This window comes from Protopterus annectens, chromosome 17.part0 (assembly GCF_019279795.1).
Source record: "Protopterus annectens isolate FY-2018-M chromosome 17.part0, PAN1.0, whole genome shotgun sequence".
Lineage (NCBI taxonomy): Eukaryota > Metazoa > Chordata > Ceratodontiformes > Protopteridae > Protopterus > Protopterus annectens.
Window position 1 is genome coordinate 251,124,046 of NC_056751.1, and position 18,883 is coordinate 251,142,928.

At 41.5% G+C, this 18,883-nt stretch overlaps 1 protein-coding gene across 1 annotated transcript in view; it reads left to right on the forward strand.

The window, feature by feature from the left end:
- The window catches only part of CSTF3 (cleavage stimulation factor subunit 3), a 1,368,849-nt gene that overhangs the window by 678,254 nt on the left and 671,712 nt on the right, over positions 1-18,883 (forward strand). The window contains exons 6-8 of the mRNA XM_044059129.1: positions 561-627; positions 721-755; positions 1,430-1,556. Of these exons, the coding sequence (XP_043915064.1) occupies positions 561-627; positions 721-755; positions 1,430-1,556 (229 nt within the window). The remainder of the gene's footprint in view (positions 1-560; positions 628-720; positions 756-1,429; positions 1,557-18,883) is intronic.

Sequence of the window (18,883 nt, forward strand, 5' to 3'; positions counted from 1 at the left end):
AATCTTTGTTGAACTTCTGTATAGTCCTCATTTAGTCAAAGCTCCTTTTCTTATTGTCGGTGCAGTTGCATATGTCTAAAACAGTTTGCATAGGTATATACAATATTGTAGCATTATAATTACATTAGTACGTAATGATGCTAACAGATGTGCATAGCATACCTAATTACTCTGAGGTAAACAAGATTTGCACAAGGACACACGTAAGGTGCTGAGCATTATATTGCAAAGCTGTTTAATTCTTCTGTACTATTTTAGTAGTGTGCTATAAACATGGCCCTGTTTGGGTTACTGTACTGAACCAGCATAAGTAGTACTTAATGAGGCAGAAAGCTCATCTAGGTCCTTTACTTGTAAGGCAGCCTGATGAATTTTATTTTGTTAAACTACATGCACGAAAAAGGATGACCTTATGCATATGTTATGATTGAAAGTCTGCGTACCTGAAAACATTTATTTTTACTGGATAGTACTACTGTTGTATGTTCTCATAAAATACGTTAAATACTCCCCTGCCAGTAATATGTTATTTTTTATATTTTAATTCATATCTGTTTTAGAGAAAAAATGGCTCAGGCATACGACTTTGCCCTAGATAAAATTGGCATGGAAATAATGTCATACCAGGTGGGTTCCTTACACTTGTTGAGTTCAACATTACCTCTTGAATGTGTGGGTGAATACATAAAACTAGCATTTCTTTTTTTTTTCTTTTTTCAGATTTGGGTGGACTACATAAACTTTCTGAAGGGAGTGTAAGTATATAAATGCTTTCAGTTATTTCATTTTCATGTGAAAGTCCCCTATTTATGCATCTCTATATCTGCACTTTGTCCATGTATATACCCCACACTGTTTACATACATTTAGTTATCTTGCCCTGTTTTCTAGCTTCAGTATTGTAGGCGGGTATTAGCTGTCAATTTCATAAAGTTTGCAAATCTTACTGTATAGACTTAAGTTATCCATCAGGAGCTTAATGCCTTACTAGAGATTGAACAGTGAGGAGAACAGTATGACCATTTCTCGACTGCTTCTCCACAGCAAAGTTTGTGACTTTACATTTTTAGTCCTGCTTCCACGCCATACAAGTTTAATGGTATGAAGTTGGTATGATATGGGCTTATACAATGCTGAATTTTTTTTTATGTAAGCAGCACATCATCAATGTACATTTACTGTTTGCTTTGGGCATAGTTCTTTCAGTCTGGCAGTTTATGCAGTTGCTCTGTTAGCTTCTAAGCTGGTGGCATGTGGTGCCTTAGTACCAGAATGCCTTAATTTCTGCCCCTATACCACACTAAGCATCAGTCCTACATATAGAACTTTATTACTCATCATAAATTGTTAGCATTCTGAAGACCATCTGTAAAGCTGGACATGCTAGTTGATCAGGAATGACTTTTTTTTTCTTGTTTATATTTTCTAGGGAAGCTGTGGGCTCCTATGCAGAAAATCAAAGGATAACAGCAGTCCGCAGGGTTTACCAGCGAGGATGTGTGAACCCAATGATCAATATTGAGCAACTCTGGAGAGATTACAACAAATACGAAGAGGTAAAATTAAACATATAAATTTGTGAATGGAGGTTGTATCCATTATTAATTATCCAAAAAGGTTTTGATACATAGCTGCTTAGGGTGGTTTAAAAAAAGTGTTAAGCAGTCACATTCATATTTTACAAAATCTGAGTTTCTTGCAATTAGCACACTTACACTTCCGTGAAAACAAATTGTGGGGTCGGGAAACTTGTTTGGTATACTCTGCTGGTCTGCATTTCATCTGGCTACCCAAAAATAACTTGATCCTATTTGAATCAAAAATGTTTATAGACAATAAGACTTTCACTGTATACATTAGATTGGGTCTATTGCACGTAGTCAAAGTGCCGTAATTTCGACTGGCATATGTTCGAAGTTACGAAACTCTGACTACCTATAAAAAAATTAAAAGACAACGTACAAATATGAAACTTGTATGCAGGGGGGGCAAGCCCCCCTGCACCCCCCACTACTTAAATATACCAACTCTGAGATTGCACCACATTGAAGTGAATGGAAACCTCCGCTTATGGAGATTTCCATTCACACGCTCAAACAGTTATAATTTTGAACATATGGTCTCGACCATATGTCGTTCGGAATTGTAAGTGTTCGACTACGTGATATAGACCCCATTAGATCACCACTGATGTGAACTTCCACAACATAAGACGTTAGTTATTCATCCAGTACTTGAGATACTGTATGATGTGGTCTTTGACACAACTATGAAGCCAGAGTCCTAGCCCCTTGCTCCCTAAAATCCTGATGATTTGATAACTAATTCACCTCCCACTTCTAACTGGAAAAATTGCCCTTGTCAGTAATAAAAATGTTTTCACTTTGGTACACATCTCATTTCCACAGCAGTGCAATCACAGCAATTGTTCTGGTTGTTATTTTGACTTGTATTTACATAAACAGTCTGTAATTTTTATTTTACATATAGAAGCTTCTGTTCTAATCATGTAGTCTGAGTACTCTGTTACAGTTCAGCTGTATATTTTGTGTTGTGATCAATCCAATGATTTGGATACCCTTGAATAGTAGATAAACTTAAGGAGGTCCTACAGGTTTTATTGCCCTCTCAGTGACTATATTCTTCACCTCTCTTACTCAGGAGTCTCAGCCGCAAACTTCAGTTCTGAAGTCTGTCTTTACTCCACCATTAATTACAGGGGAAAAAAAATGATTAAAGCACTTTCTGGCAAAACTGAGGTGATTCCCAATCATGTCAGTCTGTCCATCACATCTCTCCTTCCTTCATCCTCTTACTGTGTTCTGGGAGATTAGAGTATAATTGGCATCAAGATTCTAGATCTTTGATTTTCAACAACATACTCACACCTAAGTACTAGGTGTTTGCTGTCATCGAAATTCATCATCATAAGAATGTTGCCTGGATTAAAAAAGTGATCTGGAAGGCTTTGTTTAACAGTATTTGGGGGGGGGGGGGTTGTGGTGGTTGTATTACCCAGGGAGAGAAAAGGCCCTTCAGTTCCAGCTACATATTAGACCCATTTCAATTTTAAGTCATGATTATGAAGTGTTTGTCTACTAAAGAGAATGGCAAAGGTATTGCCAAAATTGATAGGTAATGGATCACTGTTGGTTACTGGAGGGGAGGAAAACATTTGACAAATATAACTAATATATCTGATGTATTTTCCACTGACTCAACAGATGAGTTATCTGATCCAACCTCTGTGCCTTTTTCAAGCTCTTGGCTGCAAGTCTCAGGCTTCTTCCTTATTCATAATTCCCTCCTCCCTACGATACTTTAGATCTCATTTGTCACCTGTTCGGTGAAAATACACTTGTGAGGGCTTTTTTGTTTGTTAGTTTTCTTAAGGTAATGTCCAGCAAGGCTTCTGGATTTAAAAAAAGCAGAAGACCCCCCCCCCCACAGGACCCTCACATCTTGTGTATCTAATGCTTAGGGGTTAATGATTTAGAAATTAAATGTGAGCCCTGCACCTCCTTTAGGCCAGGACTCTTATTATACGAAACAAACTTTTTTTGACTCCAATGGTTTCCCTTATCCTCTCGACTCCTACTCTGTCAGATGGTGAAGAGCCTCAGAGCCAAGAGTTGGGACCATGGTATTGGGGTCTGAGTAGACTCCACGGTTTTCTGATCTATCGCTGCCCTTAGGTGCTCAGACCATGCAAAGCTCTACTCTGTCTGCTTTGGAGCTGAATCATATTGGAGTTCTTTCTTTGGCCTCCTTGGGTCTGGAGGGGGTATGTTCGGCACCGATTTCAGCATCTTCTTTTGAGGTCTTTGAGATGGTTCTCTCCAGGTCAAGAGAGGAGACATCTCGTACCCACTTGGCTCTGTCCCAGCCTTCCTTGGAGCCTACTGTCCTGGTTACTACGTATCCTAGCAGAAAGGGAGAGTGAACCACTCTAAGCCTTGAGGGGTGTTGCTTGGTGAGTTCCCCCTCCAGTTCTGAACCTTCTTCAGAGCCTCCCAGTGGAGAAGGTCACAGGAAGCAGACTTGCAAAAGGAGGTATTCGGACTCTTCCCAAGAGTCTGTCACCGAGGATACCAATTTTGAGGAAGGGAAGGGATCCCCAAGGTCTCTTCTGGAAGATGTTTCTTTTGGAGATGTGCTTAAATTGATGAGTGTAGAGGAGGCTGATCCACCTAATTTCCTTCTCTGGCGGAATCTGTATTCCTCAAGGCTATTGGGGCTGGCTCATCTACCTCCTGCATGGTCCCACCCGCTGACAAACTTATTGACTTGGTCTGCCTGTTTGCCCTGGGCTTGGAGTATGACATGTCTAACTGTTCCCTTTGCCTATTTTTCATTCAGTAAAAAGCAGGAATGAATCTTAAGAAAGGTATCTGGAACATAAAAGATCTCGTTCTTGGTCTAGGTACGCTGTGACTTCTGGCTGTCCCAACATTGAATTCCCTAGAAAAAGCAAGTGTCAAAAGGAACCAGTTTCACCGATTCTGTCAGACAACCCTCCAGTGCTCAAAATTCTCAAAGGAGGTGAGGCAATTTCAGTAGTCCCTTCTAACAACATTCATCACTGTGGTGGCCTCTGGCACAACCTTTTAACAAGTTGGTATGCCTTCTTCAGCAAAGTATGCCTTAGAGCACCTTCAAATGCCAGTTGGGTCTAGGGCCGCTGGGCAGATACCAGCCTCTGATGCCAGAATTGTGGTTACTAAAGAAGGCAGCATCCCTCCCTATTTTCACCTGTGAGGAGGTGCCTGGAGACCTTATCCAAGTCAAAGCCTCATTCCTGTGGCCTGAAATCTGTTAGTGTCACGCCAGTCCTAAAAACAGACTCTAAACCACTGAAACCAAATAAATTAGTGATTGGTTTGTTTTAGCTGCAACCGCTTGGACCTAATCCATACTCCTACAGGCTTGTCTGCAGGACTTGGTAAGGCTGGCTGAGGGCCTTATACTACAATCTCTCCTGTTAAAAGAAAGAGGAACTCTTCCCCACAGGAGACTTTGTATTCCTTAGAATCTGAGGAAGAATTGTCACATGATTATCAGCTTTCACCAAGATTTTACGCCAGCTATGAGTCTGAATACACTTTGGCCTCAACCTCACCACTTGAGAACCTTTGCTTTGGGATACATTATATGGGATAAAAAAGCAGTTTAAGTGAAAGGCATGAGAATATTCTCAGTCTAAGAAAAGTTTCAGACAATTTCTTGAACTTCCAAAGCATAAGACTTTAGTCATTCATCCAGTACTTGAACTATTGTATGATGTGGTCTTTGACACAACTATGCAGCCGGAGTCCTAGCCCCTTGCTTCCTGAAATCCTGATAACTGAGAATTTCTGCAAAGTGTTTGAGACCCACATGAGCATGTGCAAGTGCAAGAACCATGTTGCAGATGTGCACATGTGCATGTGCAAGAACCCTGTTGCAGATTCAGAAGTGATGCCTTCTGATTCCAAGTGGTCCAAGGGCTTATTTTCTGGGAACCTCCTTCCAAATAAGGAGAGCAAGGCCACTGACACCTTTGAGTAGAAGACCTATACTTCATGTGCCCTGGGCATGAGGGCCCTGACCTGTGTCAATTTCATATGATTAAATACCAGAAATCCTTCCTGGATTAAATGAAACATGAAACAGAGAGGATTGAAGACAAGTCCCTTCAGAAGGAAATGTTAGACTTGTGCAACGCTCGCTCCCAAGTTGATAAGCATTCCTTAAATTATGGTTCTGGTGCATTGGTTGCATCTAACAGTGCAGCTGCCATGGAGTTGGTTATCAGGAAGCTTGCCTGTTTGAGGGGAACAACTCCTGTGTGAGCACATTAAAGCAGAGATCTTGATTCCCTCTTTTGACAAGATATCTTCTTTGAACACCCAGCTGAAAATGTTCCTAGGAAAATGAAGGAAAAGACCATGCAGACAGTCAAGAACTTTCTACAGGCTCCTCTAGCCAGGTTTAGCAGAAACTGCCCTAGTAAAACTTGCTGTTTTCCCATCATGCAGATCAAAGGGAAAGGTAGAAAAGTAAAGAAAGGGAAATATAGTAGAAAATGGCAAACTGCTTCTGGATGAAGGCGCTAAGCACCTTCCTGTCCCCACCCAAAGAAATTCTACCCAAACCCCCCCCCCCCCTTCCCTATCACTGCCAGAAAGGATAGGAGACAGGTTGTCACTTCTCCCCAACAGGCTTCAGATCACCCAAGACAGATGCGTATTGAACATAATAAGGTCAGGTTACACCATGCATTTCTTGAAGAAACCAGCATTTTCAGGCATTCTTCATGTGCCAAAAGATTGGTAAAAGCTAATTTTATTTAAAACATGCTGGTGCCAAGTTCAGAATTCCCATCAGACTACTGTATCTCTCCTCCCATTCATAAGGAATGAGCTCCTGTGGTAGCTGAAAGACATCTATGCAAGTCACAGAGCTCTACATCAGCTGGAGACCAACACTCAGGTTCTTAGAACAGGTGATATAGATCTTACCTGGGACCCACTCGGAAGAAGATGATCCATGGCTAAGTATTTAGGAAATTGCAATGGAAGCATGTCAATGTTAAAAAATATCTCGGGCGTTTAGGATTTGTGGCATCTATGAAACTCATGGTTCCTATAGCCAGACTCCCTATGAGAAAGATTCAGTGGTACCTAAAATATGTCCGATCCCAATATCGACATACCCAGCTTTTCAAATCCCAGCTTTGGGATTTGTAAAAAGAGAATTGCTTTGATGGAGATAGGTGTTTTATTTGAATCCATGTCTCCCATTCTACTTTATAGCTCCATTACAGTCTATAACAGCAGATGTGTTGCACTTTGCTGGGGGGGGGGTGCTTTGGTAAAAATTGCAGGGTCTTTGAGTGTTTTGGACTCTTTTTTCTTCCAAACATCAAAGAGATAGTGGTAGTAATGCATCCAGCTCTCTGTCTGTGGTCTCCAGGACTTCTGCAAGTGATCACAGGACACCACAGTGATGAGGCACATAGTTTAATTTAATGCACTGTCATGTCGAGTTGATTTTAAAGGGGTTCTATGTACCTGTCCACCTGGAAAGCAGGTGGCTTGTCCTTGGGATCTTAATTTTGTTTTGGAAAAATCAGCACTTGCTCCATTTGAACCAGTTAATCAGGCTGATCTGAACTTAGGGAAAACAGTGCTGCCGATTGCTCTGATTTCTGCAAGAAGAGTGCCTTGATTTGCAAGTTCTTATGCGGAGTCAACCTAATCTTATTTTCTTCAAAGAAAGGAGTTTTGAGAAGAAATCCTTCATTTTCAGTCTAGGTAGCACACTCATCTTTGGTGCAAAAGAGTGTGGGTTCTGTTCCCAACCCAAGTAGCTGGATTACTTTTCCAATACTGACACTTCGGTACAGCATAAGGGTGATGCTACTGCACTTCTGAATATGCCATCCTTCAGATGAGACATTAAACTGATGCCCCATCTGCCTAAGTTGATGATAGCTTAGGTGTATGTAAAAATTCCTATGGCACATATCAAAAAGCGTACGCGAGGTGCCCTGACCATGTTTCCCTTATTCAGTATGAATACTACTTTGGTTGTCCCATGAAAAGAGGCCATTAGCCTAGTTGCATTAACCTGGTCGACATAGTGTAAATAAAATAAAGAAATGATGGCTGTCCGGAGGGCTGTCTGCCTTTAGAACTTATTGGATACAAGGGTTGATACTCCTAGGAAGAGACAATGCCACGGTGATGTAGTGCATAAACAAGGAAGAACCCACTCGTATCTTTTGTGTAGGCTGACCATGCAGATTTGGGAACTGGCACAGGTGATGGGTCTCCCCCTCCTGGCCCAATTCCTCTCAGGCTGGGTGAACATCATCATAGGTATTGAGCAGAGCATGTGTTAACCAAATCAGTCAGTGCTCAAGGGAAGCAATCTTTCAAATAATTCACACGTGCTGTGTGCCAGAAGTAAACCTTTTTTCTTGTCAAAATAAGCAGCTCAGAAAATACTGACAAGGGTTCCACAGAGGGGTGTGTGAAGAACAGATGTCTTTTTTTCTTTCTCTTGGACCGGCCTATTTCTTTATGCTTTCTGTCCCCCTACTGCTTATCCCCAGAGTACTGCAAAAGTTCAGGGTGGACAGACAGAGGGTGGTACAAGTAAACCTCCCTTTTGGTCCAGGCAGCACTGGTTCTGTCTACAACTGAGCAAGGCCAAAGAGGAGTCATGGAGGCTCCTTACAGCAGATGCAGTTGCTCACCCAAAACCAGGGGTCCACAGTCCACCCCTGTTGAGCACACTGAACCTGGAAGGGTGGCTAATTTAATACACTTCCCCTCCAGACCTTAGTTTTCAGAGTGTGCCTTGCTTGTTATGAGAGGCCAGCAGACCTAGCATCAGGAATTTTTATACTTCTAAATGGATACTTCTCTCATTGGTGACTTAACCGTGAGCGACAACTTCTTCAAGCCAGGCTGCCCCCTGGTCCTTAGCTACCTCTCTGAACTGTATTTTGTCTTATGCCTACATTAAAATATGTACTTCATCTGCCTCTGCTACTTTGCCTCTGAACTGCCTTGTTTTCCCATCCAGGAAATGGAAATCTCGTCTTCCCCAGGAAAAAGTTCAGTCATGAAAATAAATTCTGTACCGGACACCGTTCAGAAAATAATCTGTCCCCCTTGTATCTTAACTTCAAAGTAGGAGAGCTTACTCCCCCACCCCTAGGCCTACTGATTCAAGATACTCACTTGGAAAACAGCTCATCTGGTAGCACTAATTTTTCTGAACTTCAAGTTTTAGTGTGCAAAGAGCCATTCTTGATCTTCCGTAAGGACGCGGTCACTCTCTACCAGTCTGACAGTTGGAGCAGAGGATTAAAGTTTAGAGCTGCTAACAAGCTACTTCCTGCAGTACAGGATTTGATTCCATCAGCCTTCATTTGCCTACTGTGCGACCTTGAGACAGTCACTTAACCAGACAGTGTTTTGGGGCAAGTGGGAATTTGGGCTAGTCTGATTAATGGTGATCTGAACTGCATGGCTAGGAACTACCTATGAACCCCTCTTTGTATACCTAAAGTGGTGTCTGAGCTTTACCTAAATTAAGCTACAAGTCTTCCTGTTTTCTTTCCATCCGTGAAAAAATAAAGATGGAAGGGTATTGTAGTCCTTTGATGTGCACAGGCAGCTGAGATTTTACCTAGACAAAACAAAATCTTGCAGGAAAGTGGACCTTTCCAAAAGGAGAGAGGAAAGGAAAATCTGTAAGCAAGCCAACCATATTAGATGGCTCCAAACTGTATATTATTTTTTCTACTGCCACGTTTCAGGTTCATGACTCTCTTCATTAGGTTAATTGCTTATACCACTGACTTCCTCGGGGGAGTTTACACTCGCAGTATACTAGAACAGCTACTTGGACTTCTTTCCACACCTTTTTCAGATACTATAATCTAGGAGCTGTATCTAGGTTTGGTTTTGCTTTGCTTTGCTTCAGCCATCCTCCAGGGGTTTAATTCCTCTGGACCAGCTTTTGGCCTTCCTCCAAATTCTGTCTAGTAATGGCAATCTTCCCAAGAGTTATTACTTCAACAGTGAGCTCTGAAAAACATAGTACAGTTGTGATAAGTACTTATAAGTATAGGTACCAATTGCTTCCCACTTAACCCCCTTCTGTACCCCCTGTGTTGGGGTGGGTATATTTTTTCCAGTCCCAGTTAAGTACTATCTCCTTTCTCCTCTGGTGGTATAGGGACAGATCAGGCCAGGGTATTTTAACTTGCACTGGAGAAAGTGCAAGTCCAGACTGCGAAAAAAGACTGGAAGGTGGCCCCATCTGTCTACCCTTTATACTACCCATGCCTTGTGGGGAATGGGAGGGAAAGTGAAATCTCTGGTATTCTGGACAGGCTCAGGCTTCTGCAAGGCAGAAATTCACAAGAGTTACTGCTGCAACAGTGAAACTACTCAAACATCTACATTTATGGTAAGTAACTAACACACACACTTTTCGTACACCCTGTCCCCAGGATATGGTAGAAATGACCCTTCTAATGGGTATTTCTTCTATTATTGCTATGGTAAAGTCAAGCAGGAGATGGGCACATACTAGAAAAAGTAGCAAGGAGCTCAAAAATGGAAGCTTGGGGTCCCTCATGGCTGCGCTTTTAGACAGAGCAGCCATAACTATCCCATACTGCTTAACTCCCAGTTTACCCTTACCCAGAGCCCCAACCCCCCCCCCCCCCTTGCCCACACAAACACAGCAAAAGAGCTGGAGGCTATTTGGCCTTATTTATGAAACAGTGAGATAATAATTAGATAAAGTGTTTAAGGACAGTTGGTGGTGGAATGCAGAAGTCCAGGAAGTTTTCTAAAGGAAGAAGGAATGCAGGAAAAGGTGGGTGTGGCATGATGGGGTGTGGTCTAGTGTGAGTGGTGTGCTGGACACATCAGTCTAAGAAGGAAACCTGATTGGCTAAAAAAAAGAGGCGGAGTGTAGTTGCAGTAGCAAAAAACTAGACAAAACAGCACTCTACCAGCTTCCGGAAAGTGACTCAGCAGATGGATCAAGGAGACTGTCAGGTTGCAAGACAAAGACAGAAAGATAAAGCAGATAGTAATCCGATGCCCTTCATAAGGGATGCCAGCAATAATCTGCTCACCGCTCCATAGGACATTAAAGGGAGGTGGAAGGAGCACTTCCAGCAACTTCTGAGTAAAGAAAACCCCACAGAATTGTTCTGCTTCAGACACAGTTTTCAATAAATCAAAGATCAGCCCACCCTAGAAGAAATAAGAACAACCTGGAGGAAAAAGAAGTCAAAGAAAGTCGCAGGCTCAGATGAGGTCTTGACAGATATGATCAGGGTATATGGGATAAATGGCTGCAGAGAGTACTCAAAGCAGTATGGAGAGAAAGGTATATCCCAGATGGCCGTAGAACAAGCATTCTGTTGCCTGTATGCAAATAATGGGGGGGGGGGGGCATTCACAATTCTGGGAAGTACAGAGGTATCGTATGCCTGTCACACCTTGAAATTGTTGGAGAGTGTGATTGAAAAATGAGTATGTATAGTAGTAGTAGGTCAGATGACAGGTGAGTAGTTCAGGATGTGACACAATCCAGTGTTTACAGTAAGTCATATAGTAGTAATCATAAACAAATGTAAAATAAATAAAAATAAAATAGTTGAGAAGGCGCTACAGATGAGAAGAGAGTTCATCTGGGAATTTCTAGACATGGGAAGCATATGACAAGGTCCCAAATAGCTGTTTTGAGCAGTCCTGCGATGGTTTGAAAACCCAGAAACTTTGGCAGAATTAGTGCATGCTGTGTACCCAGTAAGTCAAGTATGAACTCTGCTTGGATTATTACAGGGTTTCCCTATTGGAATTGAGTGTGTCTTGTTCACCTCTGTGTCCATTGCTGTTCATACTGGTTGCCTACATTAGCAAACAGGTTTGAGGGAACAGATCAATAAAGCTACTGTACTGAGACAGTGTGGTATTACAAGCAGCTCCTGAACAAGAATGTCAGTAAATAAGGGAATGAAATGTAAAACTGAAGGCACACTGGATTCACAAATGGAGGAAGTCAGAAGATGAAGACAGTTTTAGATAGAAGGGAAAATAGTAAAACAAGTCAACAGCTTCAAGTGTCTGGGAGGGTTGGTTGAAGTGAAGTCTAAATGAGGTGGTCAAAACTAGGCTCAGAGATGCTGCAGCCAACTGGTACAGTGTGTCAGGATAGTGTATGGCAGAAGAATGCCAAAGAAGCTGAAAAGTAAGGTTTACAAAACAATGGTACAACCAGCACCTACTGTATGGTACAGACACCTGGGCAGTAAAGGCAAGGCAGTTGAGGAAACTTGGTGATGAAGATAAAGTTCCTGAGATGGGTGGTAGGATGCATGCTATGGGACAAAGAAATGAGGATATCAGAGCAGAAGCCAAAGTAGTTCCAATTGCAGAGAAAAATCAGAGAACAGATTACACTGGTTTGGGCATTAATCCATCCAAGTATCTTTTCTCTGGTTTAAAAAACATTAATAGCTAGTTAGCTTTTAGGTTTTCGTTATAGGAGTAGTAGCTTTTGTGTGTGTGTCTGCATCGTGTCTCTCAGGCTTCAGGGTTTTACAAGCATGTGGAATGTGGCCTTAAAGATTCCACCACAGGATATATGTAAGTGTGTCTACTGTTTGGGCTCTGCCCACCTAGTAGAAGCTTGTGAAATGTGCACTTCTTTTGGACCTAGAGCTTTAAATGATCATCGCTCCAAATTCATTCTAAAGAGCCTTCTTCCTGCCCAAACAGAAAATTCAGCACCTTCTGATTTTGGGTCCCCTTCTTCTAAAAAGGCTATTACTATAAGGTGAAGGAGGAGATATCCAGGGAGAGGGACAGAGAACAAGGATCCTTCCAAGGATGTATCGAGAGTAGAAAGAAATTTCCACAACCTTCTACCATGCAAGGATTTTCTTTGCGGGCCTCTCGGCCCTTGGATTTGACAGCTTCCCTGCTGGCTTTAGGGTCTGATCACATTCTGATATTCAGCTGCTCCCAATCTGTCTGTTCCGATATTTTCCCTGGAACTATCTCCCAGAAATTGGTCACCCACTTTCCCTCCAGAAAGCCCTTTGTGGCTTCTTCCTTTAGGTCAGTGCAGTCATTATAGAGTTTGTCCAAAGCAGATATAGGTAAAATGATGAAGGCATTTTTAAAAGCCCAAATCCAGTTAGCTATTTTTCATGCCCCCACTAAGCAGCCTAGTGAGATCCTGCCCTTCCATACTCATTATATCTCCTTCTCTATTTGTCTGATCTTGTGACCATGGATCTGGGTGCTGCCTGCATGGTTCCTGTTTTGGAGTTAAAAACCCGAGAGTCTTAAAATCTAATAAATTGACTTACTCCGAGATGGATGGGTCTTGAAGCTGAATGATTGGTGGCGAGTTCACTGGGTCTGGGTCAACTCTGAGGTTTTTTGAGTGTTCCCTACCTCTGAGCTAATTCTTCCTCAAGACAGAGGAGTGACAATTCTGTCTCATATCTAGTCAGCCCCCCCCCCCCATTCTGGATTCCTTGCTCCACGTTCATCTCATTTTGGAACAGCCTCCACCAGCCGCTCCAGATCCAACCTAAGTTGCGAGTTCCCAGCTACTTTTGATACTCTCCCAGTATCTCTCCCCAAGGAAGAGCATAGAAAGCAGAAATGCAAAGGTGACATTTAGATTTCCCTCAGGAGTCCTTAATAAGACACTGACCTTGATGAAGGTGAAGGGTCCACCAGATCTCTCTACAAAGATATCTTTTTTTGTCAAGCTCCTACAATCACTTGGACAAAAAGGCGGTTTGGTCCATCAGTGCCCCTTCCCTGAAGGAGTCTTGCTTCCCAATGCTTTTGGTGTAGGCAGATCCATGATCTGGGTGGTCACTTTGGCGAATTTAGTGGGCTTGGTGTTCTATTGGGCTTGGAAAGAACCAGATGTGGTAGAGCAAAGCTCATGGAAGCCAGACAAGATTTTAGTGCCCCTGAGAGGGCATATTTGAGTATGGGGGCCTTCACAGGATACCATTATAGTGGCTGCAGCCACTAAAAAGGAACTCTGAGGAACGTTTGACTCTCCACCCGCCAGCAAAGTGTCCAGAGTACTGGAGAGTTGCAGGGAAGCTTGTCTATGCTTCAGCGATGTTTGCCTTACTAGTGTTGAATTATATGCTCCAGTTCAGTAGACTGCAGAGGGATTTGAAGAAGGATCTGTCAGTTCTTGATAGGTCCTGCGATGGCGGAGTCCTGTAGGACACTGAATTCCCAGCTGGTGACTATGCAGTTAACACACACACACACACACACACGTCTCTTCTGTACTACAGCAGATTGTACAGTTGGAGCAGCAAGCACCAGCCTCACAACTGGAGAGGCCGCAAAAGTACCTCACAAAAGGATTCTAGGCCTTAAACACTTGTCCTGCATGGATAGACTCAAAAGAAACTCCAACTATTCTCTGCCTCATATCGCCTTCTTAGAGGTGATCTCTGCCCGACTTGCAAAGCCATGTCTGACCCAGCTTAGAAATGCTGCATCTAAAGACATCCCAATCCCTCCACACCAAATGCTGCAGAGACCTCAACCTCATTACCACAATCAACAGAACATGCTGGAGGGACAGGTTCATAACCCAGAGACTGCCCATGCTATGGAATAGACTTCCCATACAAGTCAAACAGAGCACCTCGCCTCTTCAAGAGAAATCTTGATGAGTTGATGGGAAATAGAAAATTCACCCCGGGGATGGGAACTAAGGTTGGGTGGCACCATGCCAGGGTAATTCTATGGGCTAGGCTTGTAAAGACTCCAGGGCCCTTAGCCTAGTACACACCTATGAACTATTCTCTGTTACGCCTGGATGCGGCTGTGTGACTTTGCAGAAAGTATCAAGACTTCCTTCTTGAATACCTCATTCAGTGGGTCAACTTTATTTGAACTCAGTCAAGGACACTTTAACCAGGAGTAAACAGGATGGCAAAACCCTGTCTGCTGTTGGAATCCACACCTTAGAAGAAACATCTTTATTAAATTCCCACTTATGACATAGACAATCATACATTTATATAAATGAAAACAAACCATCTTAACATTTTAGTTGCAAAGATTATACATCACTTATCTGTCCAGTCAAACAATGCATAGCCCATTCAAAGCCTGCCTTCTTTTAAACCTCATTCCTGCTTCAAAACATTTTTCCTACGTAATTTGCTCCTACCCTTTTCTAAAGATTCCATTTCCAGTTGTTTCATCTTTTACTATAATTACTACTTCTAGTACAGTTGGTTTAGATTTTGATTTCCATTTTCTAGTAATTGCTTTTGTTGGCAGCCACCATAATTAAACTCAGCAGGGCCTTACTGTATCTAGGCAATTCCAATTCTTTCTTAGCTCAAAGAAATAATTTTCTTAGTTACACCAATTTGCTCACCCAGCATTTCTGATAGAGTAGTGTGCAGGGAATTTTTGAAGTTTGACAGCTCATTATACTCCCAAAAATATGTTCCCAGTTGCTTCTTACCTCCCCATCGCACCTTCAACATTTGCTGGTCTACCCGAGGAAAAATTCTTTGGGGTCTACCTTGGGGTATAAAAATATTTATGTAAATACTGTGTGGAAAATGTTTTTGGTTCCAGGAATCCCCCCCCCCCCGAGGGAGAGGGAGGAAATGTGGACTGCAGAACCAGGGATTTTGGAGGTACTTTAACCATTGAGCTCTTCAGCATTCCTGAACAGCTGCTCAGCTGCCCTTCCTTGGAGGCATTTGGGGGCACTTAACTATCCACCCTCAAGTCTGGAAGGCCATCAACCCTGATTTCATGGGTGCTGAGAGTAATAACCAAAGGTTACTATTCATTTTGCATCCTTTACAGAAGTGACAAGCAAAAGGTATTCCTCCCCTGCAGAGGCTATACATAAAATATTAAAGCTTGAGAGTACGTCAGTGGACACTGTCCATTCAGTGGTCTTTGACATGTCCATCTATGCAACATCCCATCAGACTCACAATATTCAGATAAAAACTCCAAACTCCGATAATTTCAAAACTCAACTATTCCACATACCTGTCCTCCAAATGGAAATGTACCTGCTTTTCACCCTACCTAATTCTTTTTAAGTAAGAGGATTTTCCTCCTGTGTTCCTCAGCGCTCTCTAACTCCCATATCTATTTCCTAAGAGTGTTCCTAAGCTCTATGCAACTCCCATAGCTATTCCCCAAAATATTTCAACTTTGTAAATACTGTAAATAGCCTCTTACTTCAAATGATTGTATGTAAATTGCTCCTTACCTTAAATGAATGAATGTATGTTTAAATGAATCTGTGCAGTATAACCCATATGATCTATCACAATGAACCATGTTGCTCATGCTTTGTATTGAATTCATATATTTGTAACTTGTTCTTTCAGCTGTAATTTTTATAGACTTGTATCTTTACTGTATTCTGTCTTATGGAGCTTTTCTCCCCAGGCCTTCACTGAAAACGGTCTCTCTGGGCCCAGTGGACTTCCCCGCTAATCAAACTGGAAATAAATAAATAAATATTCTGCAGATAGCATGTGTTAAGGTGATTTGACTGTCTTCTCCGCTGACCAACTTGGGGGCAAACCTTTGTGTTTCCCCCACCAAGGAAAACTGTAACCACAGGCGCCTCTCCTCTAGATGAGGGTCACTTGGAAGGAAGGATGGTCCAAGATTCCTGGTATTTGATTGTGCCCAACCTTTGCATCACTATCCTGGAGATGCAAGTAGTCCGCATCACATCTTATTGCAGGATTGCCTCCTCACATGTATAATAGAGGTGTAGACAGTATGTCAGTGGTCTTGTACATCAACAAAACAAGGTGGAACCTGGCCTCGCTCCTTATGTATTAAAGGAAAACTCCACCTTAGAATTAAAAAAACATTTTTCATTGTATCTTTGTTTTTCAAGCTATTTTAATGCACCAAAATCACTCTTAGTGCTTCTTTTGCAATTTTAATGCGTTTCCCACAAAATGGCAGCTGATGGGACCTGCCTTGGTAATGTGATCATGCTTTCTTGCATTCATTCCTTCTTCCCAGAATACATTTCAAGTCCTCTTTATATGAGTCGTGCTAGATTTAAGGAAGTGGTGGTGGTTTCTCATGCCATTAAGATAGAATGGCAGGAGTGTGAAGCACTGTCATCTAACACACCTTCTGCAACAGAGCTGCTTCAATCCTACTGTGAGTGAGCCTCATTTGTGTCTGTCTGAGCTTGTTTGATGCTATAAGTAGCTGTTACTCACTTTATTTTGCTGGAAGTAGCTAAATAGTATAGGGATTATTTTGTAGTTCTAAAGGAAATGACAGACCTTCCCCCATACACACATACTGAGGTCTGAAACCTCTCACTGCAGTAAATGATTCTTGCTGTATCTTGTACAGGTGATTACTACTGGAAAGGACTTCAAAATGTCTCTTCCACTTCCCAATGCCTTCAGTGGGAAGATTTTTCTCTCTCTCATGAATGAAGCAGCATTAAAACATGCTTTACTAGTTCCTTAATTATTTCTGTCATGTTTGCGCGCCCCCCCCCCTTTTCTGTTTTTTATTTATTTATAGTTTAACCAGGAAAGTAAATTGGTCCCAAGACCCTTTTCAGCCATGATCAGAGCTACATTGGCAAAGATAACAAGTGATAAATGTACTTAGCAATACAAAGAAAATACTGCCATAAAGACATTTGACAAAGATTTTATGTACAACACACAGTCAAGGTGTGACCATGAATAAGTAAAACATTATACAACATTTACTCCAGTATGTACATTAATAATGCTTAACTGTACTATGTTAACTTTATTATAAGTAACAAATTATATGCACCCATATTGCACAACTCACAGTGCTGTAAGATGTTACTGTTCTCTAAATGACTAGGAATCAGCAAGTGAATGTTTTATGGCTTCGCAAAAGAAAGATGGGGGGTAATTATATCTGCATCACTTTTGTTCTAAAATGATATGTAAACATACTAAATCTAGACATTTTGGAATGGGAACAACCATTATAGTGGAGCCTAATAACTAGTATGGTGAAACCGTTTTAGGACGTAAAAAATAAAGAGATGTATTAGAACGATGACAGTTGTGTAATACACACGCATTCATACACCCCATCTATGTATGTGCATCTGTATATATGCGTTATGGCTACACACACACACTGCACATCCATATGTCAGTGCAAGTGTGACTACTTACCTTTAGAGAGAAGTATGCAATAGATATTTTTGTATTCACACTGTACTACATCCCACATACATTAGTATAGATGCTACATTCATATATTTTATACATGCATATATATATATATATATATATGTATGTATGTATATATATATATATTTATATATATATATATATATATATATATATATATATATATATATATATATATATATATATATATATAATGTATGTGTGTACTTTAATACTGTAGCACCCCTATAGTGTCCTCCTCCTTGGTAAGTTCTGACCATAAAAACGATTACTTTCAAAGTCACCATCTCCCCTGACCCCCCCCCCTTGCCAGAATCGAACAAAAAAAACTTTACCAAAGCTGACTACAACCTCCTGAGAACAGGTGTAAGCAGATCCACAGTCACCGTCCCTTCAGTTGGAACTAGCACTAATGTCCAAGCTTGCACCAAAAAACGATATGAGCACTTGCATAGCTGCATGGACTCGGCAATACCTGATAGAACCAAATTATCTTCCTCAAGGAAGAGTAAATCTGTCTGGTGGACAGCAGCAAAAAACAAACTCTATAATAAAAGGGAAAAAAATTGCTGTCCAGGCCCAAGAAAGAGTAGGCGCCAAGTTGGAAGCACTCTCTCCTTTGTCTGAGCAAGCAAATAAGGTCACTGGTGAAATCCTCTAAGGCTAACCAAGTCCAAATTGGCCATATTTACTAAGGATAATCACAAGGCCTTCTTCACATATGTCTGCAGTCTTAAAGCTAACACCAAAATCTGCTCTTAGTAGATCACACTGAATTGGATGAAACTAAATGGATAACTGAACTGAGAGCAGACACATATCCAGGTTTGAATGATCTCATCAAGACCCGTCTTAAAGGGGCATAGACTCTGATTTTGATTGGTTACAGCTGATTTTCAAGGTCTGTGATTGGCCACATTTTGTTTTTAAGTTTGCGAAATTTATGATATGGTAGATCTGATGAAGGGCAGCAGCCCGAAAGCATTAATCTCTCTTTTTTATGTTTTTTATGGTATTCGTTAAAGTTTTTACTTGCTTACTAGCCTTGGTGGTTCGACTTGGCATTTTTGTACTTGTGAAATATTTTTTACAAGTTTGGACCTT